This window comes from Baudoinia panamericana, assembly GCF_000338955.1.
Source record: "Baudoinia panamericana UAMH 10762 unplaced genomic scaffold BAUCOscaffold_4, whole genome shotgun sequence".
In the NCBI taxonomy this organism is placed as follows: Eukaryota; Fungi; Ascomycota; class Dothideomycetes; order Mycosphaerellales; family Teratosphaeriaceae; genus Baudoinia; species Baudoinia panamericana.
Genome location: NW_006911260.1, coordinates 1,110,598 through 1,133,992, shown reverse-complemented (window position 1 = coordinate 1,133,992; position 23,395 = coordinate 1,110,598). Strand labels below are relative to the sequence as shown.

The 23,395-nt window shown below is 54.9% G+C and overlaps 10 protein-coding genes across 10 annotated transcripts; 5 read left to right on the top strand and 5 right to left on the bottom strand.

Moving 5' to 3' along the window:
* Positions 1-2,441: 2,441 nt before the first annotated feature.
* BAUCODRAFT_32296 (uncharacterized protein) lies at positions 2,442-5,159 on the top strand. The gene is made up of 6 exons (XM_007676255.1): positions 2,442-2,849; positions 2,919-3,001; positions 3,077-3,197; positions 3,251-3,364; positions 3,420-4,415; positions 4,467-5,159. The coding sequence occupies exons 1-6, from the start codon at positions 2,807-2,809 to the stop codon at positions 4,850-4,852; spliced, it is 1,743 nt and encodes a 580-aa protein (XP_007674445.1). The 5' UTR covers positions 2,442-2,806; the 3' UTR covers positions 4,853-5,159.
* Positions 5,160-5,319: 160 nt separating this feature from the next.
* Positions 5,320-7,435, bottom strand: BAUCODRAFT_146833 (uncharacterized protein; the record flags this gene model as incomplete). Its single annotated transcript, XM_007676787.1, has 7 exons — positions 5,320-5,373; positions 5,429-5,601; positions 5,658-5,837; positions 5,894-6,616; positions 6,668-6,943; positions 6,997-7,228; positions 7,283-7,435. 7 exons carry the CDS (start codon positions 7,433-7,435, stop codon positions 5,320-5,322), a joined length of 1,791 nt encoding a protein of 596 aa, XP_007674977.1.
* Positions 7,436-7,986: 551 nt separating this feature from the next.
* Positions 7,987-10,424, bottom strand: BAUCODRAFT_419523 (uncharacterized protein). Its single transcript, XM_007676786.1, has 3 exons — positions 9,994-10,424; positions 8,347-9,930; positions 7,987-8,279 (listed from the first exon to the last, which is right to left on the bottom strand). Exons 1-2 carry the CDS (start codon positions 10,150-10,152, stop codon positions 8,476-8,478), a joined length of 1,614 nt encoding a protein of 537 aa, XP_007674976.1. The 5' UTR covers positions 10,153-10,424; the 3' UTR covers positions 7,987-8,279; positions 8,347-8,475.
* An 80-nt stretch (positions 10,425-10,504) lies between these two features.
* Positions 10,505-11,767, bottom strand: BAUCODRAFT_32290 (uncharacterized protein). The gene is made up of 2 exons (XM_007676254.1): positions 11,536-11,767; positions 10,505-11,479 (listed from the first exon to the last, which is right to left on the bottom strand). Exon 2 carries the CDS (start codon positions 11,472-11,474, stop codon positions 10,758-10,760), a length of 717 nt encoding a protein of 238 aa, XP_007674444.1. The 5' UTR covers positions 11,475-11,479; positions 11,536-11,767; the 3' UTR covers positions 10,505-10,757.
* Positions 11,768-13,235: 1,468 nt separating this feature from the next.
* Positions 13,236-14,105, top strand: BAUCODRAFT_66999 (uncharacterized protein; the record flags this gene model as incomplete). The annotated part of the gene is made up of 1 exon (XM_007676451.1): positions 13,236-14,105. The coding sequence occupies one exon, from the start codon at positions 13,236-13,238 to the stop codon at positions 14,103-14,105; it is 870 nt and encodes a 289-aa protein (XP_007674641.1).
* A 592-nt stretch (positions 14,106-14,697) lies between these two features.
* BAUCODRAFT_146829 (uncharacterized protein) lies at positions 14,698-15,346 on the top strand (the record flags this gene model as incomplete). The annotated part of the gene is made up of 2 exons (XM_007676785.1): positions 14,698-14,748; positions 14,813-15,346. 2 exons carry the CDS (start codon positions 14,698-14,700, stop codon positions 15,344-15,346), a joined length of 585 nt encoding a protein of 194 aa, XP_007674975.1.
* Positions 15,347-15,932: 586 nt separating this feature from the next.
* Positions 15,933-17,844, bottom strand: BAUCODRAFT_129986 (uncharacterized protein; the record flags this gene model as incomplete). Its single annotated transcript, XM_007676784.1, has 4 exons — positions 17,085-17,844; positions 16,628-16,967; positions 16,115-16,516; positions 15,933-16,064 (listed from the first exon to the last, which is right to left on the bottom strand). Exons 1-4 carry the CDS (start codon positions 17,498-17,500, stop codon positions 15,933-15,935), a joined length of 1,290 nt encoding a protein of 429 aa, XP_007674974.1. The 5' UTR covers positions 17,501-17,844.
* Positions 17,845-17,963: 119 nt separating this feature from the next.
* On the top strand, positions 17,964-18,882 carry BAUCODRAFT_23075 (uncharacterized protein; the record flags this gene model as incomplete). Its single annotated transcript, XM_007676123.1, has 2 exons — positions 17,964-18,002; positions 18,124-18,882. The coding sequence occupies 2 exons, from the start codon at positions 17,964-17,966 to the stop codon at positions 18,880-18,882; spliced, it is 798 nt and encodes a 265-aa protein (XP_007674313.1).
* A 184-nt stretch (positions 18,883-19,066) lies between these two features.
* On the bottom strand, positions 19,067-20,245 carry BAUCODRAFT_60368 (uncharacterized protein; the record flags this gene model as incomplete). Its single annotated transcript, XM_007676377.1, has 1 exon — positions 19,067-20,245. A coding segment is annotated over one exon (1,179 nt), but the record flags the coding sequence as incomplete, so codon positions are not given.
* Positions 20,246-20,673: 428 nt separating this feature from the next.
* On the top strand, positions 20,674-22,374 carry BAUCODRAFT_146825 (uncharacterized protein; the record flags this gene model as incomplete). The annotated part of the gene is made up of 1 exon (XM_007676783.1): positions 20,674-22,374. The coding sequence occupies one exon, from the start codon at positions 20,674-20,676 to the stop codon at positions 22,372-22,374; it is 1,701 nt and encodes a 566-aa protein (XP_007674973.1).
* Positions 22,375-23,395: the final 1,021 nt, after the last annotated feature.

Here is a 23,395-nt window from a genome sequence, read left to right as displayed (position 1 = left end):
TCAATGCCATGTTCGAGCAATGGGCGATGCGGGAAGGAAGCAGCGACTTACCGCTGAATGGGTTTGTCTTGAACAGGGTGGGATCATAGACTCCCCCCAGCTCACCTCTTCCTCCCTCTGGTTCATCTCCCAGCTCATCTTCTGCTGCATCGCCCTCACGTTGTTGTCTTGGCGGAGACTTGCCTCCTCTGCGGCCACTCCCCTTAGGTCCCCGGCAGTCGTTAGATCGGCTTCGCTGGAGGTCGGCCGCAGGCGCGAGAGGTATCCGGTTTCCGTCGTCGGTGATGGCGTGCGTACCGAAGGTGATGCTCTTTCCACGCTGCCTAAGGCGTGCCTGGATAGCCTCGATCTCGGCGTGCCGTTGCTCCGTTCGCGAGGCGGAGAAGGCGCGCCAGGAGATTCCTGAGCCATTCTGCTTCGGCTTGTCCACACGTTTGACTTCCGGGTGTTTGGGACTGGGCAGAGCGCTCTCGTATGGGCTGAGAGCGTCGTCTACACCGAGAGCTTCCGAACTGTCTACACTATTTTGACGCGAGCTGACGGCTTCTTCGTCGGACTCGCTCGAGCTGTCTTGGAGATACTTTGTGCCCGCAAAAGGCGATGCAACTGTATGGCGCGGCGGCTGCAGTCGGGTCTGAGACTGCTCTTTCACAGTGTCCTCCGGGTCAGATGATTTTCTTGGCCTTGGGGCTGGACTCGGTCCGCGATCCGTGCGCTTTGGTGAAGTAACGGCTACTTCGTCTTCGCTGTCGTCGAGGTAAGCAAGCTGTCCCGCAGCAAGCGCGACCGCACTTCGTGGAGCTTTTTGATTTGTTTGCAGGCCTTTATCGATAGAGCCTTGTCTGCCAGCTCCGTCGGTGACGCGCAGACTGGCCAATTGTGCCGGCGCAGGACTTGGACGGCGATCAGTCCTTCTTGGCGCACTCAACCACTCATCATCTTCGCTATCCCTCAATTGATCAAGAACGCTACTTTTCAAAGGCGCAGCAGCGGCGGGTCTCGCCTTCTCTGCTGCCGGTGCCTCAGGCTTACTCAGTTTATTGTTGCGTTCGCGACGTCGAGATCTTTTCGCCTCTTCCTCACTATCATCTTCAAATCCTGTCGCAAACGGGTCTCTGCGGCCCTTGCGACGGCCTGTGTCCACTCTGAGCCCTTTGAAATGTTGCTTGATCTCGTACGCGGCCATACAAGCTGTACACGTGACTGTTCGTAAATAGCGCCTTGGCTTGCTCGGTGCTGGTAGAGTATGGTGTCTGACAACTGATCATCAACTGTTGCGGTTGCGATGCGTTGTGTGGCGGCAGGAGTCGATGACGAAGAAGCACGGAGGAAGCAGCGGCAGTAACACCTCTCGCGTGGTGCACAGCGGGGTGGTGGGAGGGTTATGATGGTATCAGTCAATGGTCACGCTCCGCCAAGGGCACAGCCCCGAAACCTTCAGCCAAGGTCGAGTAGAAAAGGGACAACCCGCGCCATTATTGAGCGGTAGCCAAGTCTTGGTAATGTGGATCAGCAGAGGAGAAAGCTACGGCAGTAACCTCCTCGCGAACATGCGCGCTTTTGCATTCGCTGCCTGACAGCTACTAGTGCTAATCCGTCCTCGGGCCCTCTCCGCACCCAACAGCGCGGGCGGCGGGCCGTGTCTTGCTTTGTGGAGCGGCAATGGCCAGATTGCGGAAGCCCTGTCGCTCTCAGCACTAAGCATACTGTACCGACGAAGCTATTACTACTGACCTGCAGCAACTTTCCCACTTGACACACGGCTGCAGTCATGTCGGTTGCACTGAATGTTGCGAAGCTCCTACCGCTACTACGCTCGGCGACGCCAAGCAAGCCTTTGCTGCACTTTCGAGCCTTGGCCCGCATTGCTTGTGCAGCTTGCCTGAAACGGCGCGACGAGATGGATGGAAGCGCCAAAGCACGTGGCGTTGCCTGCACAAGACCGACGACAGCCGCTGGAAGTGTGCAGCATGCACAATCAGCACGAGCTGGTACGAAGCTCATGCGGCTATTATATCTAATTTGACATCTTTGAGGAGCGCTCGTTGAGGCGGGTACGCCTTCTCCTAAGCAACGTAAGGTGCGTACATGGAGCGTGAGCGATGAGCAGCAGTGGATCGACTTGGCATCCAATAGACATGTGAAGATCGCATGCTTCCGGATACCATCCGCGGTTCTTCTCCGTCAATACCCTGGTCTCATGAAGGGAAGGTAATCACATAACATGCAAGTATTAGGTTAGATCGTGAAGTGACGTTGATCCACGGTCTCTATCGTGAGCGTTGTAGAGCGGCACTGCACGACTTGACGCTCTTCAATCGTTCGTTGAGCCGTGTCCGTAAGTCGCGGTCGTAGATTAAGTGTCAAAGGTCGGTGTTGTCAAGCGAGTTGAGCTGGTTCCTTGCCGATGGGACAACCACGGGCGTTGCTCACTGCTCGCCGCTGCTGTTTCACGTACGCCGTTTCTGCACGTGCAATTGCCTCATCAGCAACGTACCTTGATCTAACAGTCTCGCTTGCGCGAATGCATCTGTCTCAACATTGCCAGCCTATGTCAGCCCTCACCACCCAATCGCAGCCCGAGTTTTGTTTATTGAGCTAGTTTCACACCTGCATTGACGGCGCATACGCATACACATACACATACACATGACATAGCGGCCACTGGTGGATCTGGCCCACCCTCGAGCACGGTGCCTGAGGAAGAGCTTCCTGCTCGTGACATTGGCGACAGCGAGGAGCGGCGATAACCGGACAGCAGTGCGCTGCGCTGGGCTTTGCGGCCTAGGCCCGCTGCACACATACCATGGCCGACTTCTGTAGACGCATCTTCTCCAGCTGCTGTGGTGGTACGTCCCTGCACTTCGCTTCCAAGCGCTCACGATACCGTGGAAGCTGACAGCATGCCGCACTGGTAGGCCGCTCGAAAGTCGACTACGATAATGTCTTGGCCGACTCCGAACGGGAGGCTGTGGCTGACCTTCTCAACTACCTCGAGAATGTACGATATTGCACATACCGCGAGCAGTAAGAATGCCGGCTTGGATGTGACGCTAACGGCGCGGTGCGGACACAGCGAGCGGAGACCGACTTCTTCTCCGGCGAGCCACTTGCGGCATTGAGCACCCTCGTATACAGCCAGAACATCGACCTGCAAAGGAGCGCGAGCTTGACGTTCGCGGAGATCACGGAGCGAGGTACGCAGAGCGGAAGTACTGCGTCGTATAAATGGCCTGACGTAGAAGGGCAGATGTCCGGCCTGTGGACCGTGCAACTCTCGAACCCATCCTCTTCCTCCTTGAGAGCCCAGATATTGAGGTGCAACGTGCTGCTTCGGCTGCTCTCGGCAACCTCGCCGTAGACGGTATGCTACGCCATGGGATCATAAAACATACGAGACAGCTGCTGACGATTCGTAGGTTCGAACAAGGTGCTCATTGTTTCGCTTGGCGGCCTTACACCATTGATCAGACAGATGAACAGCCCGAACGTTGAAGTACAATGCAATGCCGTAGGCTGCATCACCAATTTGGCCACTCACGAAGACAACAAAGCCCGCATTGCGCGGTCAGGCGCTCTGGCACCACTGACTAGACTGGCAAAGAGCAAAGATATGAGAGTCCAACGGAACGCAACAGGCGCACTACTCAACATGACACACAGCGATGATAATAGGCAACAACTGGTCTCAGCAGGCGCAATACCGGTTCTAGTGAGCTTACTGAGCAGCCCGGATACGGATGTGCAATACTACTGCACCACAGCGCTCAGCAACATTGCCGTCGACTCGGCGAACCGGAAACGGTTAGCACAGACCGAGCCGAAGCTGGTACAGAGCTTGGTGCACCTCATGAAAGGTCAGGCGCCGAAGGTGCAATGTCAAGCAGCACTAGCGCTGCGAAATCTGGCCAGTGACGAAAAGTACCAGCTCGAGATTGTTCGTGCGGGCGGACTGCCACCATTACTCAGCCTGCTGCAGAGCAGCTACCTCCCTCTCATCCTGTCCGCCGTAGCCTGCATACGCAACATCAGCATACATCCTATGAATGAGTCACCAATCATCGATGCCGGCTTCTTACGACCACTCGTCGACTTGCTCGGTAGCACCGATAATGAGGAGATACAATGCCATGCCATCTCCACCTTGCGCAACCTGGCTGCTTCTTCGGATCGCAACAAGCAGCTGGTGCTGGAAGCGGGAGCGGTGCAAAAATGCAAGGAACTGGTTCTGGATGTGCCCATCAACGTACAGAGCGAGATGACTGCCGCAATCGCTGTGCTAGCTTTGAGCGACGAGCTGAAGCCGGAGCTGCTCGGACTCGGCGTGTTCGACGTGCTGATTCCGCTAACCGAGAGCGAAAGCATTGAAGTGCAGGGCAACAGTGCGGCGGCGTTGGGTAACCTCAGCAGTAAAGGTGCGTACGAGAGATATTGTTCGGGAGAGACTTTACTAACCAGACGTGCAGTCGGCGACTACTCGCTCTTCCTAACCTCCTGGAACCAACCCTCGGGCGGCATCCATGGCTACCTCTCCCGCTTCCTAAGCTCCGGCGATCCTACATTCCAACACATTGCGATCTGGACACTTCTGCAGCTCCTCGAGTCCAGCGACCAAAGACTAATCGACATCATCAACAAGTCCACAGACGTCATGGACGTCGTGCGGAGCATCAGCGAGCGGAACGTCGAGTCCGGCGGTGAAGGCGACGGAGCCGACGAGGAAGAAGGCGAGGCGGAGGTCGTGGCGTTGGCGAAGAGGTGTCTAGAGCTCAGTAATGGGAGTGGGAATGGCCAAGGAGGTTCGCAGGGCAAGGGTAGCGCTAGTAGCTACACGCCCAGCGATAAGACTTAGTGGATTGCTTCGGAGGCTTGATACGACGGCGGCTTTAATGCGAGAGCGGAACTGTCTATGAAGGAAAAGCTGGGTAGGGGTCGGAAGGCGGCTTGTTGCATTGATTGATCGTTGAGCGCATTGAGCAGGCGGAGGCGTTCAGAGGCGCAGAAGACTGCGGCATACCCAGGAGCCGCTCCGATTGGTTCGGCGGCAATGTAAGCATACTTTTTGCATTCATGGAGTGAGCAGCCCGGGCATGTGTTATTTCGATAGGCAATATGATGCACTAGCAACAATCGAGGACTGACTGCACGGCGCGTACTTCCCACACCATCCATACGCTCTAGTCTTCTGCCGGCACCGCCAAGGTCTCCACACCGTTCGATGCAAGGTCGTCGGCAAGTAGCGGAAGGTAATGCTCGCATCGGCAACCATCTTTCGTTGACCTCCCAGCGAGCAGCAGCTCAGCAGAGCCTCAAAGGCCCCTACGCGGAGCACCCAAGATGGGCCAGCGAGTCATACGTGCAGGTGTAACCCGGCTATACTCATGGTCAGCAGATGCCAGTAACGGAGGCCTCGGACGACGTTACTTACCCAGCGTGCATCGAACGGGATCTTGGTGGTATTGTAGTTGTAGAATTCTGGTTGGAACTCCGCCGCAAACTCGAACAAGGACTCCGTCGCTGATGCCCACTTCACGAGCCTGGCTTCCGAGTATGAGGTACCCCATATCCCAAGACCCATGGGGACGTTGAAACCGTCGACGTCTGTTGCGGAGCGTCAGTGACATGCTCTACTTCGAGGTTTCTGATCGTGGGCTCACTGATCGGAATGGTGACGGCTGGGTATTGAGCGGCATCCACCACGCTGGCGATGCTTGACGAGGCTCCGCCGCCACCTACGTTTGGGATGAGGATCGCATCAAGCTTGATCGTCGTGCCGTTACTGGTTGTGTACGAATACGCTCCATCAATGCAGGCCTGGCTCCTTGCAAGGCGCCAATCTAGGCCGCGGTATTAGTAGAGTTTCGCTTACGCGAGCCAAGCACACACTGCTTACACCAAGCTGTCCAGTATCGCGCATCACGCACTCCGCCGGTGGCAACAGCGGCTACCAGCGCATCTTGTCCACTTCTCCACGGGTACGCGCCACCTAGCGCTCCGGTCGTGCTGTTGTTCTGGTTGTTCCAGACGACGAGGTCGCCGAGGTTCTGTAGCGGTAGGTTGCCAGCAGTCCCGTTCGGCCACGAGATTTGACCCAACCATTCAGTGTAACCGTTGTAGAGGTCGACATTGAGGTAGCGGGCGCTTTGCAGCCAGTATGTCGTATTAATCGCATCACCCCAGCCATACGCGTTCTGGATGTCGTAGGCATAGGGCAGTGGTACGGTCATGTTCACTATAGTTGCGCCAGCTTGCTTCAACATGTCCAGTCGGGCGAGAAACTTGGCCTCGTTGCCCGGCGCTCGAAGGCCTCCAATCGTCGACCACCAGATCGGGTACGGGATGCCGAAGACGGCACCCTTGAGAGCGGACGAGTTCACCGCAAACTGCGCATACCCGCCATTAGGCGTCTTACCGACCTGTGCTAGGGACCACGGATCGTTGTCATCAGGCCCATACATCGCATCGAGCAGGAGCGCGGCATCGTGGACATTCTGGGCGAAGGTCCCGACGGAGTCACGGTTGTGAGAGCCTGGGATGACACCGTTGCGCGACGTAAGGCCGACCGTTGGTTTGAGACCGACTACACCAGCATGTCCGGCAGGATGAAGTACAGAGCCTACCAAGTATTAGCGAGCCACGACTTTCTCCATGGGCAGGGCTGCCTAACCGTGCGTTTCAGTACCGACACTGAGCAGGATATTGTAGCCCGCGACTGCTTGAGCGGGGCCTGTTGAACTGCCCGCAGTCTGCTGGGTGCCATTCCACACGTTACGGCACTGACCTCCGCGGTCAGACCAGCCTTCTGAGAAGGCTAGAACAGCACGATGGTCTGCGTCCTCGGACTCGTTGGCATGACCGAGGAGCACAACGCCGGCGGCTCTGAGCTTCGCTACTACAAAGGCGTCTCCCGACACCTTGCTCCCTAAGAGGGCGAGGTTGCCATCTGCATGGGGAGTCACGATGTGTTGAGTGCATTAATCTTCAATACTGACTCACCGGTCGTCTGAACCTTGTCGTTCGTGGCAATATTGTCTTTCGTCAGAATCGGGATACCGTGCAGTGGGCCTCGTACGACTCCTTTCGCTCGCTCGTCGTCCAATCCCTGTGCGATTGTTCTCCAGTCTGGGTTAATCTCGATGACATGGTGCACGTAAATGTTCGTCTTGTTGATGCGATTTACGTAGCACTGCGCAAGTTGGACCGCTGTAAGGGTCTTGTTTGCGAAGTGCTGAACAGCAGGTCAGCCAGACAACTGGGTATTCTTGACATTGCGCCCACACACATGCTGAAGCTGTGCCACAGTGATGCCCTTGATGTCCACACCGTTGCAAGGTTCTACAGGGAACGGATTGATCCAAGATGCTGCTTCCACAGTCTGCGTGATGGTGAATGCCAAGTAGAACAGGCACGCCACAGCTCGTGCAACCTTCGCCATTATAGTGAATATACGAGCAGAGACCAAGGGTAAAGGAAAGATCACAAGTGTGTTACCGTCTCCCGGCGCTCACTATGGGCGGTTTAAGCCTTTTGTAGCAGGCTTCAGCGGGCTGTACAGAGCCGCCGTCTACCGCACAGAACGCTTCCCAAAGAAAGGGCGGTCCATGAAGCCGCTTAGAGCACCGGTGTCTGCTAGGCTCCTCAAAACAGCCTCCGCGAGGTCGGCGGTCTTGAGAGTTTGGTCTTGCTGGGCCATAGTCGGTGACTCGGCGTGAACACTTTACGCCGGCAGTCTTATCGGAGGTGGGCCGGGAGATGCTTCTAAAATTCGCGTGCACTACCGCACTCGTTGTGTCAGATATGAACTACGGTATATCTCCTGCTACGGGCCATCCCAGGAAAAGGGAGCTGTGCCGCTGAGCTTTGACAGGGTAACGTGAGCATTCAGTGACTGGATTTGCCGGTACACTGTGCTATCTGATCGTCAACACGAGCGCCAAGATACAACGCGGCACAAGGCCAGGCGTCCGCCTCTGCAGCGAGAAGGGTTGTACACTTGCCTGCCGTTACTATTCGAAGGAGGGTAGGGTTGAGTGCTTCTCGGCCGGGAGAAGATGCGACTAACTCAATATGTAAGAAGATAGGCCGATAGGCAATTACCGGCACGCCAACTTCAGACGCCGGTGGGTCGCATCAAACAAAAACGATGTCTGGTGGAGTCGCCAACCTCAGACAGTCAGGGTACACTCTCGCCCTGCATGTTGAAATGCCAGTCTCGCAGGACACTGACTGAGACGCTCCGAGCACTCGCTGCGGCCAACTTCGAAGGCTGCCGGCCCTAACTACAAGGTAAAATTGGTCACTCCTGATGTAGAGATTGCAGTATCATATCAAAAGGTGGGTTTTTACCTTGCGTCCAGTCTCATGGAGGGGAGCCAGCTCATGGCACTGTAGTGGGGAGAGTACATTGACTATGTATCAATGGCGAGTATCTGCTCCTGCGACGATCTTGTCCGCTTTGTCTGCAAGGCAGCAGCACTAGAACGCGCCCACAGCCCTGACGGTCTTGACGATCTTGATATCAACCTCGTGCATGGCCCTGCCGAACCTGCAATGCTCACCGTTCAGGCACATACCGCTACCTCTCAAGCCGCCCTCAGTCGCCCTAGGGAACGGGCAGCGGTGTCCATAGATGCACTTGGTATCGTCGCAATACAAGCCTTTCTTGCAAGGTGTCTCTCGCGCTACCATGCGCAGCACATACAGCTCATGCTGTGTGAGCTTCACGTCGTGACGGTGCGGGCATTTGTCCGACTTGCCAGCGTTGAAGTGACAGCAGCCTACTCCAATGTAATGCTGGTTGCACATCTTGTACTTCTTGAGACGCTGTACCTCGTCGCGATCGTAGTCCAGAGGCTCGTCAATTCGGTGGCCGTGGCGATTGCGCTGTATCTCCGTGTTTCTACCAAGCTCAACGGTGCTTCCGGAGGGTGTGCGCTTGATATCTGTCAGAGGTCGATCAGCGGATGCGCGAGTTATTGCGGCCCAGCTGCTGACGGCTCCACCAGAGTCAGAGGTATTACCAGACGAGGTGACTGACATAGTGCGGAGGTGTGGGAGCCGCTGAGCCAGGGCGCCGTCCAGTTGTGGTATTCCACTGCTAGGCGTTTTGTACGGAGAAAGGGGCGTAGCCGTACGAGGAGTGAAAATGCTGCTGGCAGCGTTGAGGCCGCGCGAGTCCACGCGGCGTGTCATTCCGGTCAATGAATCTGGAGGTGCAACGTTGATCTTGGTTTCGCGAAAGATGCCACTGTACTTCAGTTTCGGAAAGGGCATTCCAGCCAATTCCTTTTCGAATGGGACGCCCTCCAAGAGCGTCACGCGTTGAGCGGCTTGCGAACAATCCGTGTACTGTTCCAGCAGGCGCGCGTAGCCGTTGTCGTGAGAGCAACCGAATAGAATTTGACGGCAATGGTAGTCGTAGAGAAAGAGCTTAAAGGTCTCCGCTACCTTGCCGTCAGCTCTATCCTTGCCGTAGCCGACATCGACGAAGTCGAACAATGTCTTGCCACGAGTGAAGCCACGAGCAAACTCTTCGAGCTGGACTGTAGACGTGAGTATGCTAGCCTTCGTGCAAACATCAGCCAAGTCTTTGATGTTTGCATACACGCGCACAATGACTTTGACATCTGAGGGACAGTCGACGATACTGACAGCCGCCCATTCTTGCACGGTGCTATGGAGCACGGTCGCTGCGTGTTCGCCACCTGTCTCGCCTTCGCGAAGAAAGTTGGCGTTGAAGATCATGCCGTCACCGTCCAAGAGGACCAGGATGAACGGATCGCGGTTCAGAAGGTTTTGCAGATGCGCGACGTTGGTAATGGCCCTCTGCTCACGCTGGAGCGCTTCCTTCGCTTGCGCGCGCTCGGACTGGTGCTCCTTGACGTACTCGGTGTGCTTCAGCATTAGATTCTCGTAGCGTGTAATGACATCCTGTATAACGCGTCAATGTTCGCTCCTCGAACGAGGTGCTACGCATTAGAGTAGCACACGTACCTCGAACAGGCAATTCTTTACAACGTCGTTGTACTTTAGCTGCTCGTATCGCTCCCAGTAACCGTGAACATGGTCGGAGCTGGACACACTGCTGTGATGCGCGCTTCCATCTGGAGCCATCGCGCATAGACTTGGAAGCCCGCCGTTTGATATTGACATTTGGGTGATGGTGATGGGTGCTCCGTCAGTTGAGGTTGAATATGCGATGAGGGTCTGGAAAAGCCGACCAAGTGGCGGTATGCGGAGGACGTGTTATATTAGCTAGCAAATAGAGCTGGCGACTAGTCTTTGCCAATCGCAGTGAGTGTCACTGTCTGTTTCGTGTGTGAAGAAACAGAACTCGAAGCTTTCGGTCTAGCCGCTTTCACTTGCGCTTACCGGTTTGATTAGGCAACAGCGACTGTTCGACTCATAGAAGGCAACTTCAAGAACAGCTACTTCCAGACATCGCACATTGAGTCGAAGTGCGTATGCGTTTGCCCGCAGAAACGCGGATTAGATGTAGCGGATACCAGCGCACAACCCCAGTCTTGTGTAACCCTTGTGGCGACGCTACATCTGGAAAGGGTATGATTCGCTGCAACGCCGCCAACCTGCTCCAAATTGTTACTCGTCACTGGGATCGCAAGAAAACACGCTGATACGTCTATACTCACTGGTCGAGGCTCGTCCAAACCTAGAGCCTGCGGCTACTGCAAATTTGAACCTACAAAGCCAGGCCGCGAGTTTGGACGCTGCCATCTTCGAGATCTGCTACTCCACTCTTACTCCCGTATCCAGCGCTCCAGCTCTTCGTCCAGGTGCTCCTTCAACCTAGCCATCCTGTTCTCGAAATTCTTCCCACACCGCCAGCAAAGCATGTCTTCCGGGAAATGCGTGTACATCCTGCGATGGTCGTCCTTGGATAGTGGATACTGATCCAAACCGATCAAGAAGTCGGTCGTAAAGGAGAGGTAGTGGTTGCGCTTCTTCATCGGCTCGCTGACCATGTCTTTGCTGAGTACGTGAATGTGCAGGTGATTCATGGATGGGTTAGCGTGAGTGCCGGAAATGATATCTCGCGACCAATCGCGGCCCTGAGGAAGCGCATCAGGTGGCTCGTCCGACTCGAGGGCGTGTAGATACGGCCGATCTGTCGCAGAATACCTGCCGAACTTGCGCCTTAACTCAGATGCGACGATGGCCCTGACCTTCTTCTCCTCCTGACGACAGTCGGCAAGAAACTGCAGATCATCGAACGCTTCCTGCGGTCGCTGCACGTTCTTCTTCGGATCTCGTGGTAATAGAAGTAGATGAACAGATGCCTTCGGGAAGAGATCGTTGATCACGACAAACTTGTCGTTATAATACACGACACGACTCTGCGGGAATGATGCAGGATCAGTCGTGTACGCTGCTAGCCCGTCTCTCCCTGCGAAGACGGTTCGTTTCGAGGCATCGTCCGTCTTGTCTGGTGAAGGCTTCGGTTTCTTCGGCTTCATGAGTTCTGTGACTGGCCATCAACATCAGAATCTGTATTGGATCCTTGGTTAGCGTACGTACATGCATTCGGCTTTTGGGATGGCGGAAAAGGCTGCGTCGATTGCTGGCCAGGCACAGCTGCGCTGGCAACATGTTCCAAGTCGTCTGCGGTTGCCATCGTATGCTTCCGAAGGCACTGTCTTGGAGATCGCCTAATCTCCGCCAAGTGAGGTACTGGAATCGCGTTCCTAGCGATACGACGGTTGGTGTAACATGGATTTCGTGTGAATGACACGCAAGTCATTGCGACTTCCCATCATTAATGCTCATGTAATAGCGAGTTGTAGCCGAGGAATTACGTTTGCCCGAACACCGGTGGCGTCATAGCAGCCTGCGCGAGACGCGTTTAAGTGAATCTTCGAGCAGCAAACAATAGTGAGAACTTACGTGAAGAGGCGCTCGATTACCTTCTTTGTGGACAGTAAGAAGAAAGTACATCTTCGTCTTCCACTATGCGTCCGCCTCGCAAGCGTCAAGCACGCCTTACTTTCACTCCGTTACCGTCATCATCGCCGGCAGCGACAGGCTACAACAAGCAGATACAAGACCGCGCAGCAGCTGTAGGCTATGATGGCTCACCCAGCCCAGCCAAACGGCGTAAGACGCATCGTTCTGATCCCAGAGACGGCATGAATGGCAGCATGCAGCTAGATGGTGCAAATGATGCACTTCCAACTCCAGCAGAGACCTTCAATGGTGATGGTGGCGCGTTAAGCGACGCAGAAGATGACATTGACAGCGAGACGATTCTACAAGCTCAGCATCATCCCAGTGCGGCGAGTACGATAGTGTCGCGCAAAAGGGCAGTGAAGCAGCAACAGCTCGATTGGAACGCGCGTCGAGATCCCGACACCTTCAGTTCGCCTGTGAGAGTGTCTTCGCCTGCCAAGCTTCACTCGTCCGGCATGTTCGGCATGCAGACACGGAATTCGAAGCGGCAGGCTGCTGCGAATGTTTCAAGCGACGAGTCTGCGGAGGAAGAGCTACCTTCGCCCAACCGCCTTCCTAAACGCGCCACAGCCTCTTCCCATTCGAAAGAAGCCAGACGGGCTAGAAGCTCGCAACGGCCACTTATCATCGACTCAGATGATGAACAAGAGGAAGACACTATCGTGGTGAGCGGTGAGCCAATCAACCTCGACGGAGCTGACGACAGCGGCAACGATATGCCGACCACCGAGGGCAAGAGAACACAGCGCATGCAAACTACCCGAACGACAGATGCCTACATCTCGTCATCGCCTCCTAGGGCGGACGAGAGTGATGACGACCTCCAGATTGTCGAGAGGCCGAAGAGGCAGCGTCCTTGTAGAAGGAGGGCAGAAGATGTCAGTGGTGACGACGACGACGACGACGACGACGATGACGACGACATGCCAATTACGCCGCGCCGACGTTACTTGAAACGCCCTAGACAAATGTCAAGGCAAGAGCAGGAGGATTTGAACGAGGATCTCGAGTTTCTTGGGCCAAGTAGCGACGTGGAAGCGCTCGAACGACAGCCTAGATCCGCGCAGACCAAGCAGAAGAATGCCCGCCTGGCAGCCTTGGAGAGGCTCAGGCGCAAGCGTTCCGGGCAGCCGGGTGACGCTGAGGATGCGAGACCTGCGCAAGGAGAGTTTGATGAACTTTACGACGACGACGACAAAGATGGCCTTCAAGAGGATGAAGAGGATGATGACGAACCCGAAGTGGTGCTACACCCAGCGAGCAGCCGTCAGATGTTCCGTGAGGATGATGAAGATGCACAGTTTATTGATTCAGAAGAAGAGGGCGATGACGTCCTCGGTGTTCCGGCTGGCATTCCAATCGAATTCACCCACTATGCACGCAAGAAAGCAAGCGAGCTCTTCAAGTATGCCGTCGAATGGAGCGTGCAAAAGCTCATTAATCCGGGCTTCCCATCGAAGGATGAGCTTTACGAATTGAGTTTCCGCAAACTCGACGACGAACTAAAAGCCTTGGCCAACTCCAAGTTTGTCTCCTCAGTATGGAAACCCGATTTCACAGCGTCGCTCAAGTCTCGTCCAGAAATCGCATTCGAGGCGCTTGAACCTGAGGAAGTCTGGATGCATCCCAAATGCGAGGCCTGTAATCGGTCCAACCATCCATGTACCTACCAACTCCAGTTCCAAGGCAAGCCATACCATCCTCACACCCTCGAAGAAGTGGCTCCCGATGAAGATGACGATGATGAGAACGACGACTCAGCCTCCGACGAGCAGCAGTCTGATGACGATGACCAACCAGCCTACGACTACCGCGGCAATGAAGTTCCACCGGCGAGCAAGATCTACTTCGTTGGCAAGTTTTGCATGGCGAACGCAGAAACTGGACACGCCTTACAGCATTGGCGTTTCCACCTGAACGAATGGATTGTTATGTGGCTGATCAGTCATGGGTACATGACAAACGAGAAGATCGTCAAGCGAGAGAAGCAGAGCACGAGGAAGCGCAAGAAGGAAGCAAACAAGATTACGGACCGCATGGAGAAAGAAGGAGAGATCCGAAGGCTATGGCATGAATTCAAAAAGAACAGTAGCGAGGCCCGGTCTAGCAAACAGGGAAGGTACCTACCAGAAGACTATTGAATGTGACACGTGGGATCTTAAGCGACCCTCGCAAGGCGCCGGGACCGTAACGGCTCACCTATTCCGCGATGCTCCGGGCGCCGAATACGGCAGATTGGGAATGGAGGTCGACGTCAACGAGCTGTGATTGGCCAATCGCTTGCAAGTCAGCTGCTTCGTCAGCAAAATAGGGCCTGACTTTACATGGGGCCCTGCTTTCCTGCGCATCTTCAGAGTTAGGTGCATCAAGAGTCGCCAACTGGATCACACACTCACGCAAGAGCGGCTCGCCGCGACCATCCTGTGATGTCTCAAACAGGAGCTTCATTGCTCAAGCTCACGCCAACGTCGGAGCTCGGCGAACTGGTTCGCCTCTATCATTCCACTTCAACCGTAAACCCTGGCGCATGTCCATCAACGTGCTTGAGGCTGCTTGACCTATTTGCTGTGCTGAACGGACACAAGCTGCGGCCTCACAGGTAGGGGTTTCCTCAATCCATATAACGGGCAGGCCTTTTACCTGCTTGCTCCTGTTTCCCTTCTCATCCGTCACTTCAAAACTGGCAAAGAATTGCTCACACTGTTAAAACAAACGCGAACAATCCCAGACAGAATGTCCGCCGGGATCTGGGATGTCTTCTCCGGGGAGCCGAAATTGGAGATCGTGAGTGGGATCGCTCTGAAAAGCGAGCATACACACTGTTCCCTAACATGTGCGATGTACAAAGATCTATCCAATAGTCGACCGGCCAAGCGGCCGCGCTCACCCTCACCACGCCGCCCGCAGTAATAACCCAACCAGGGACACTCCCAACTATCCTGATGTTGATGTCCGTGACGGTGGTAGGGAGTACTGGGTCGATGTGGAAGTCCCAGGCATTAAGAATGTCGAGGACATCCATTGCCAATGGACCAGCAACACGATCGTCGTCGTGAGCGGAAACATTATGCGCCCGATTCACAACAGCGAGCAGCAGCAGCAGCAACCCAGCACGGGCGGACGTGATGCCCATGGCGTCTACGAACCACCACCCTCCACGCAGGAACATTACCAGCCACCATACCAGCATGTTGGGCCTCCGTACACGATAGTGAGCGAAAGGCGGATCGGTCATTTCAGGCGCATTTTCCATCTCCCGGTCCCGGCGGAGGTGAGCAAGATGACCGCTAAGCTAGAAGCTGGGCTGTTGAGCTTGACCATTCCGAAGGCGCCGCACACGCATGTTGCCGATGGTGGAAAGGTCTTTATCACTACTGAGTAACCTACAAGCTAAAGGGTATAGTCTCCGACGTGACAGAGTAGGTTTGGTAAGAGTGATAATGCTATGGCAAAGGCGCGGAGATGGCTCATCCATGTTATACTCACCTCCAAAAGCATAATCCGTTGCTATACCTTTCCCGGGTCTAGCGGTTCCTGAAATATGCCTTGATGCAATAGGGAGCAACACACCACGCTCAGCCGGCTTGACTGATATTTCTCCGCTTCCTGAACACTCCGCCCACGCTATCCGGTTCGGAGACGACCCCTACCCCTTCAATGTCTTTCATGGACTCAGCTTCGTGCATGATATCGTTCTCCACCTCCGAAACTAGCAGCGGAATAGTGTCACTTTTCCACGCTTCCATGCCATAGCGAAAGGTCAGTAAGATACAGAACAGAAGGAAAAGTATTGAAGCGGTCAGCACCGCTATTGGGAACGCGAGCCAGTGCCGGCAGACTCTGATGTAATATGTGTAGGCGAACGCTGTTTTGTTGAACCGTGAGTCCGTCATCGTGGCTGTTGATTTTATGTAGTTCGACAAACTGAGGGCCAGTTGGCCGACCCAGGCATGCCAGTCATAGACAGACTATAGCGCACGCGCAACATCGCTAGAGTACGAGTACTGGCCGTCGGCGCTGTATGTGACAGTGGTGTTGAGCAAGCCGAGGGATCGGAACAGTCCGGTAGTAGTATAGTTCAATACAGAGAAGTTGCCAGTCTGCTGTCTTGTCAGCCACGTGCAGCGTTATGCTGAAATCCTTTACTTACCTTTGAGCTTACACCGTTTCCAGTCAACGTTCCTACAGTTTCGGGCACTATGAGAGATTCCGGCAAGCTCGTGAAGTTGAACCACACCTGGTTCGGATTTGCTCTGAGGTTGTAGTCGGTATGCGAGAATGAGAACCCTACTGTTTCCGCCTGCGCAGCCAGCTCAACGGTGTGATTGATAGTCTGGACACACATCCAAACTCCACAAGTGTAGGCCAGTGCTGAAGTAGCATTGCGACCTGAACTATCGAGTACCAAGAATCTTGTTATATATACAACATCACTCTCGTTATATGTGCTACTCTCATAGTAAGCAAACACCGACAGCGCGGGTAATCCGGGGTACATTTCTTGTGCCATGAGAACAGGGTTCCCGGAAGAGTCCCAGGTCGAAGTGAAATGCTGACCCGAACCGTCGTTGGTGGTTGTGTTACATGTTTACAAGTTATCAGCAAGGTTTCTGGAGCAGGTATGATTGACACTACTTGTGATGTTTGTGCAACCGCCACATACTGACAGCGTGGGAGATATCGGCCACGTGCAGTTTCCGGTCTCGCACTGCGCGGCGGGGAAGGTGATGCTTGACGGATCAAAGATGGAAGCGTACATAGCCGCTGTCGCGGCAAGCGGAGCAGTAAAGGTGTCCAGAGATCTTTCCATGGTGTAGTCCATGTTCACAGTCGCCGCCGATATGTTCGGCATCCGAAGTACTTCTTGGTACGCGGCGCGAGTACCGACCACCTGCTGGTTGAAGGTGTCAAAAAGCAAAGTCAGGACCAGGATGACGGCGCCAACGTAAGCTATCTGTGGTCGAATGCCTGGAAACACAAGCTTGACGCCTCCTGCTATGCCCCTTGAGGCATCGTCCAGCGCTCCGAACTCGGAACAGCGTCCGGCCAGGATTCCGCATGTCAGTAGCAGTAAAGCGAATCTATTTCACTTGGCTCATTTCTGCGGCAACTGCCGTCACCATGGACGCTTCAGCAAGGGTCGATAGCAGTGCGATGAGGCCGTTGAGGGTGAAGTAGCCAAACAGCCAGTCTTGCTGCTGTTGATCATCAACGAGCGGTCGCCCATCTTGTGGTGCAAGATGAGCGCCTGAGCGATCAGTACACCCACGGAGAATGAGACGGAGCAGAGTTCGAGTACCCAGTAAGTTCGGAGAGCAGATGCCACTCGGTCAAGGAATGGTGCCGTCTTTGGTGGGCCAACGGTGAGTTGGGCTGTCTCGGGCTGGTGATGCGCGGCGGCATCTGGCTGCGTGGACGTTCCTTGCGCCGAATGCAGCGACTGCATCTCGTGCGAGCTGTTCAGGAGACGGAGTTCGTCATCAGCGATGGTCCGGTGAGAAGATGTTCGCTCATACGGTTTGCGAGAAGTCGCCATAGCTGCTCGTGATTATCTAGAATATTCTTGTCATCTAGCCTGATGTGATGGAGAGCACATATTCAGAGCCGGTGGCCCATATACAGTGAGGATCTTGGACATGTTACGAACAAGGCTGCAGATGCCCAGACCATGTACTTGACCGCATGTCCGGCGTCCCAACATGGACAATGCTCATACCCACGCTCCGAAAGGCTCGATCCGGTTGCGCGAGGTATACTCTGTCACGCTGAGGGTATTGTCTCGAACCCGTGCGGAAGAGGTCGTCCATTTGCCTTGTGGTTCTCGACACAATCCAATGTATGAGATTATGGAAGGCGATACGTTGATGTTGTAGAGAGAAGGTAGGGGGTTCAGACATAAGCGGGACTCTTTGAGTGATCGGCATGGCATCCTTGTACCTGGCCTATCTCCGGCGTGGGCGATGGAAGACATATCCTACACTTGTACATATTTCAACGCTATGGTTTCTATTGAAGCTGAAGTCTGCAGTACAGACACAGTAAGCTCCAGTCAGCCGTAGATGCTCTAGATCAAAGAAGCAGCAAAGACTCGCGATGCTTCGCTCACTCGCAGGCGTTAGCATCCTCAATCGTCGATCTCTAAACCTATGCTATCCACAGGTCGCATATGACTGGTATAAAGGATTCCAACGGTTAACACATGTCGGCTATGCCACAGTACCTGGACCACGCAAGCCGCAGATAGTGGACCTCAGTCGCGAACTATACCATCGCAGCCCAGCGCATCCCTTCCATCCCCCCGTCTGCATTACACCATGGGACATTCACCAGCCGATGAAAGCCGGCAATACAGTCTTCAGATCCGCATCGTACTATCTGTCCATGTCCGACCACGCCGGTACACATGTAGACGCACCAAAACACTTTGGTCCAGGAGGCGTCGGTATCGATCAGATGCCGCTTGAAGACTTCTACACCGAGGCCATATGTCTAGACCTCTCGCATGTCGAGCTCAAGGCCAGCATCTCCGTCGCGGAAATGGAAGACGCTCTCTCACAGTCGGGCGAAGAGATTAAGTCGGGTGATACAGTGCTATTGTACATGGCTTTCAACAAGCGCGTTCCGTTCTCGGACCCGCGGTGGCAGCACGACTTCCCTGGCCTTTCGCTCGAAGCAGTTCACTGGCTTGCAGATAAGGGCTGCAAGATCTTTGGCGTTGAAGCGATTAGTCCGGCGCCAGAGGGCGAGTTGAACTTCCAGGCGCATAACGCGTGTGGCGAGAGAGGCATTACGCATATCGAGGGTCTCGACAACCTTGAGCGGGTGGTGGGAAAGGGAAGGTTCAGATTCATCGGCTTTCCGCTCAAGATTCGCGACGGTAGCGGTGGGCCGATGCGAGCAGTGGCCTTGTTTGAGTAGCTGGTGGCGTGTCGTAAAATGCTGTCGGTCCCGTTCAGTCTTCTTCAGAGCTTGTGTTACGCCTGGTTCGGGCCCTGAAACTTGATTTAGGCTTGTGAGATCGACGACTCCCTTCAAGTTTGCTGTCTTCGTTGGCCACATTTACAGATTGAGACAATGGTGTCTCTACTGTCTCTTTGCTAGTCTCACTAACCTGCCACTCGTCGAGCATCGCCTTGACCTTCGGACCCCAGACGTCTTCGCCTTTGGCAAGATCACTGTACTCTAGTACATTCGTTTCGAGAGCAAAGCCGCCTTGCCGTGTGCGACTTAGGTGTGTCATGATTGCTAGTGAGCCGACAGCGGCACCAAGGTCATGTGCAAGACTTCGAACGTAGAAGCCAGAGGTTACTGTCATCCGAATGCGTACAGCTGGTGCGGGACAAGGCTGGTTCTCGACGCTCTGGACCGGCTCATCTGTCGTTGGCACTGACGCCTCGTCATACGTGCTCTCGTCATATGGATCTTTCCCGTCCGGTGGAGCACCAGAAGCGACCGGTTCTGGCGACGTCTTAGAGCGCTTCAGTGGAGCTTCAGTCGTCGTGGGGTGGGTCACAACACCATTGACAGATTCCTCAAGCGTCGGCTCGCCTTGTACGTCGTCTTCGCGCCTTCGTTTGAGAAAGGTCGTCTTCTCCTTCACCGGTGCCGCAGACTCAGGAGCCTCGCCGAAGTGAAACACCTTCTCCGCAAACCCTCTTACTTCTTCCTCCGCCTGCTCTGACGGCCAGTTCCACTGATGCTTGCCGCAATCAAACCACTCCACGAGCTCGAGCTGCTCGACCTGCACTGGTCTCTCCTGAATTTCGATTGGTACTTCCTTACCTTCCCGCGCATACTCGTACAGCCGCTTGCCCTGAACTCTGAGCGCACTGAAAATAGGTGGTCGTTGCATGATCGAGCCTCTGAACTTGTTCAAGGCCTCCTCCACCGTGCTGCGCGTCACGTGCTTATACGGCGCTTGCGCGACAACTTTACCTTCGCTGTCGTAGCTGTCTGTGGCTGCGCCGAAGAGGACAACGGCATCGTAGCTTTTAGTGCAATGAAGGAATTGGCTGAGCTGTTTCGTCCCACTGCCGACACCTAGCACAAGTACACCGGTCGCCATAGGGTCGAGGGTGCCGCCGTGGCCCATCTTAACCTGCATGGGCTGCCTTTGCTTCCATGATCGTCGCTTACTCTTCTGGTTCGGTGACTCAGTATCTCGTTTCGCTTGCTCGCGCTCTAGCCAAGGTCTGAACAGCTCGGAGGCATTGAAGTGCTCTTGCACATTGCGAATGACTTGGGCCGAGCTCAGGTGGGGTGGTTTGTGTATGGCTGTCAATGCAGTAGCATTAGCCAGTCGCGTGCTTGTGCGGTGATGAGGTGGAAGCCTACCGTACCGAAGCAGCCTTCCGGCACAGCACTCTGGGGCCTCATGGCAGGCTTTGACGTTGTTGTGCCCCTTAAAGCTCGAAAGATGGTGGAGCGGCTCATGAAGGAAGCACACTCCGGAGATACAAGCGATCACTGTCAATTTCTAGCATGTGAAGACATAGTGCGGAGCCAGCTCCGATGCCTTCAATCACCGGCTACTCATTGGCTCGGCTTCAAGCAGCCTTGACCTCGAAACAGGCACGCGCCGCAGCATGGGCGGATGTACAAAGTCATACTCACATCCACACCGAAGCTTTACGCTCGAAGGAGCACACCACAGTGGTCGCATGGACATACTCAACACACTCGGCTGATAGGCTACCGCATACGACAATTATGCCGCCCATACCGTTCCTCGAGACCAACATCCTTGTCTCTCTCGACCCAACCAACCTAGACACCGACGAGTGGCCTGAGTTGAAGCTACAGAATGCGCGCGTGTGCGAGCCGGATGACCGAACAGCGCCAGTCAATCTCTTGCTGGCAACCGAGCATCACCCACTTACGGTGATTGGTGACATCCAACCTAGTACGCTACCCGATACCGTGCTGCAGCACGGAGTGACAAGTCGGGTCGTACCTGTCGAGATCACCGGCGTCAAGTTCTTCGCATACGGTCAACTGGACAACGGGACGATCGTACTGTGGGCTGCGGGAAGGGCTGGTTGGTATGCCATTTCGCCCTCGCGAGCGTACAAGGAGACGTATGATCGCATGCTGGAGGCGGTCCGGATGCTATACTTCGTCGCTGATGCTTACAGAGAGGAAAAGAGGATTGGAAAAGGCAGGAGTGCATCGGTGCTGCAGCCTTATAACGCACAAGAATTGTTCGAAAAGTACGCGGAGGAAGTGCTTCGTGTGCCACAAGGTGCTGCAGAAGCTGCTCGAAAGGCATATGAACATGTCGACTTCTTGTTTACAAGCATGCTCACTGGGAAAGAGGGAATTGATTGGCCGAAGAACCCGCTCTATCAGCATCTGAAACGGAAGTTCCCGGCTGAGCATGCAACGGTCGAGCACAGGTTGCGCGGACCGTCGAAGAGAGAGGAGCTCGGTCAGCCAAGCAAACACCAGTCTGTAGATAACCGTTCGCCTACAAACAGTCTTAAAAGGAAGCGCGGTCGACCACGGAAGGAGCTCGCAGAGAGCGCACTCGATTCAATTTCGATCAGCTCTGGTTCAACATCAGGGACCGTGAAAGACTTGCAGAGTGCTGCAGATGCTCCTAGGGGGCAGGGAGCGGCACACTCAAAGGCAAGGTACGGACGCCGTACGCGCCACACTCCGTCGGCACCAAGTGAGGAGTCAGCCGAGAGATCAGTACCGCCTGAGCGAGCTGCAGCACCGGACGCGAACGCCAGTGATAGCGAGGAGGATGCGCATCGTGCTCGCAAGGGGAGGTCGGCATTGCGACTCAAGCCTAGCGAGGGTGTGAAGGGAGCAAAAGCGATCAAAGGTGCAGCGAGAAGCAGAATCGCGCCAGACCCCGGAGCCGACGACTGCGACGACGAGCTTGCCTCTTCACCGACCATCAGCAAGCGCAAGGCGGAAGATCATGTTGATGCTAGACCACAGAAGCGGTGTCACAGCAAGCCTGACGTAGATGAAGGCATCGATATGCCCGAGACGCCATCCGTTGAAGACAACGCTGCACATGAGGAGAACGTCCCGCACTCACCGTCTGACGCGCCACCTGGTGTTGCAGAAGCGGAAGACACATCAGAAGCCGCTGCAGCCGTATTGAGCCACGTGCCCGACCCAGTACAGGAAGACACCTGGGTGTGTGCCCTGGACGGCTGCACACACAAAGTATACCTGGCTTCTCGATCCGGAAGTCAGAGGTTGATACGGGAGCATTATGCACTGCACGCTTACGATGAGGACGAAAGGGTGCAAATGGTGAAGCGGCTGCAGCACCCGTCACTCCCCGTCAACCATCTAATGGAGAAGGTGCGCATGCAGGCTAGGCGGGAAGGCTTTTCAGGCAGTGCATGGAATGGGTCGAGGTTTCCGCCGCCAATTGTTTCGCGGTATTGAGTCGGAGATGGAAGGGTATGCTTTTGCCTTGTATTTGAAGCGAAATTGGCGCGGCGCTGAATATGTGCATGGGATGATACCACTCTCGTCATGGATGATGATCCAAGGTAGAGGCTCATGTTTGATCTTACATCGTTCACCAGCTTCGCAACGCGACGATGTGGCTGCAACGTGCCCAGCCCATTCTCCATAGGTAAGCGCAATCATCGGCCCTTGCGTGAGTGGTACTGCATCAAAGCGACGCGTGTGAAGAGTGTCCAAAAAGTGATATCGATCGGGATGTAGACAGCTCAACGTCCGAATGTCTGGATGTAAGAGGCTTATAGGGCCTGCGCAGCGATGGGGTTTCTTAGATTTTGCGTACATTGTGGAGCTCCATGGGTCTGCCGGAGTAGGCTAGTAAGTAGCTGGACGATGTTTGGAAGTGGCTGAGTCGGGCACTCGAGTTGCTGCGGGCGATGGATAATGGCCGAGTCGATGGAATCAAGTCGATGAGGGAAGCGATCTATCAACGGGAAGATACAGAACTAAGACGATGTGCTTGGCACGGTAGGTTTCCACCAACAGAGGTCAAGCTGGTCGGAGCACGCCAACATCTGCCCACAACTGGAGCAGCATCATGTATGGTAAGATACTGCATCCGTTGGTGAACATGATTAAAAACTGTTTCAGACGTAGGATTGCCTTGCCTTGCTTTTCTGATGGCACTACACATGCTCACAATTCACAGTTGCAGGAATGCAGAAAGAACAAGGCTCGCAGCACATACGCAGATCTGGCCGGTGAGTTTAGCCTTGAGGACGCCCTCATGTGTCGCCTGGCAGACTGCTCACGTGGGATACTGGCTCCTGCAGGACACCCTACCCTGCGCCATGCATGATCTCGCAGACAGCTGCAGCTATTAGAGCTATCACGGTGGGCCTAAATCGCTGACCGCGTGTCTGGCAGAAGAAGCATCGAGATGCTGGGCTTCCAGACGTTCAGTCAACCGCCGATGTCGATGTCGGCTCGACAGCCATGC

What these genes read in the sequence shown, in the direction of transcription:
- BAUCODRAFT_32296 (XM_007676255.1), top strand. Translation starts at nt 2,807, where the DNA reads ATGGCCGACTTCTGTAGACGCATCTTCTCCAGCTGCTGTGGTG. An exon ending in CTTCTCCAGCTGCTGTGGTG is followed by an intron (nt 2,850 to 2,918) that starts GTACGTCCCTGC and finishes CCGCACTGGTAG; the next exon opens with GCCGCTCGAAAGTCGACTAC. An exon ending in GGGTAACCTCAGCAGTAAAG is followed by an intron (nt 4,416 to 4,466) that starts GTGCGTACGAGA and finishes CCAGACGTGCAG; the next exon opens with TCGGCGACTACTCGCTCTTC.
- BAUCODRAFT_419523 (XM_007676786.1), bottom strand. Translation starts at nt 10,152, where the DNA reads ATGTCAATATCAAACGGCGGGCTTCCAAGTCTATGCGCGATGGCTCCA. An exon ending in TAAAGAATTGCCTGTTCGAG is followed by an intron (nt 9,931 to 9,993) that starts GTACGTGTGCTA and finishes CGCGTTATACAG; the next exon opens with GATGTCATTACACGCTACGA.
- BAUCODRAFT_32290 (XM_007676254.1), bottom strand. Translation starts at nt 11,474, where the DNA reads ATGAAGCCGAAGAAACCGAAGCCTTCACCAGACAAGACGGACGATGCC.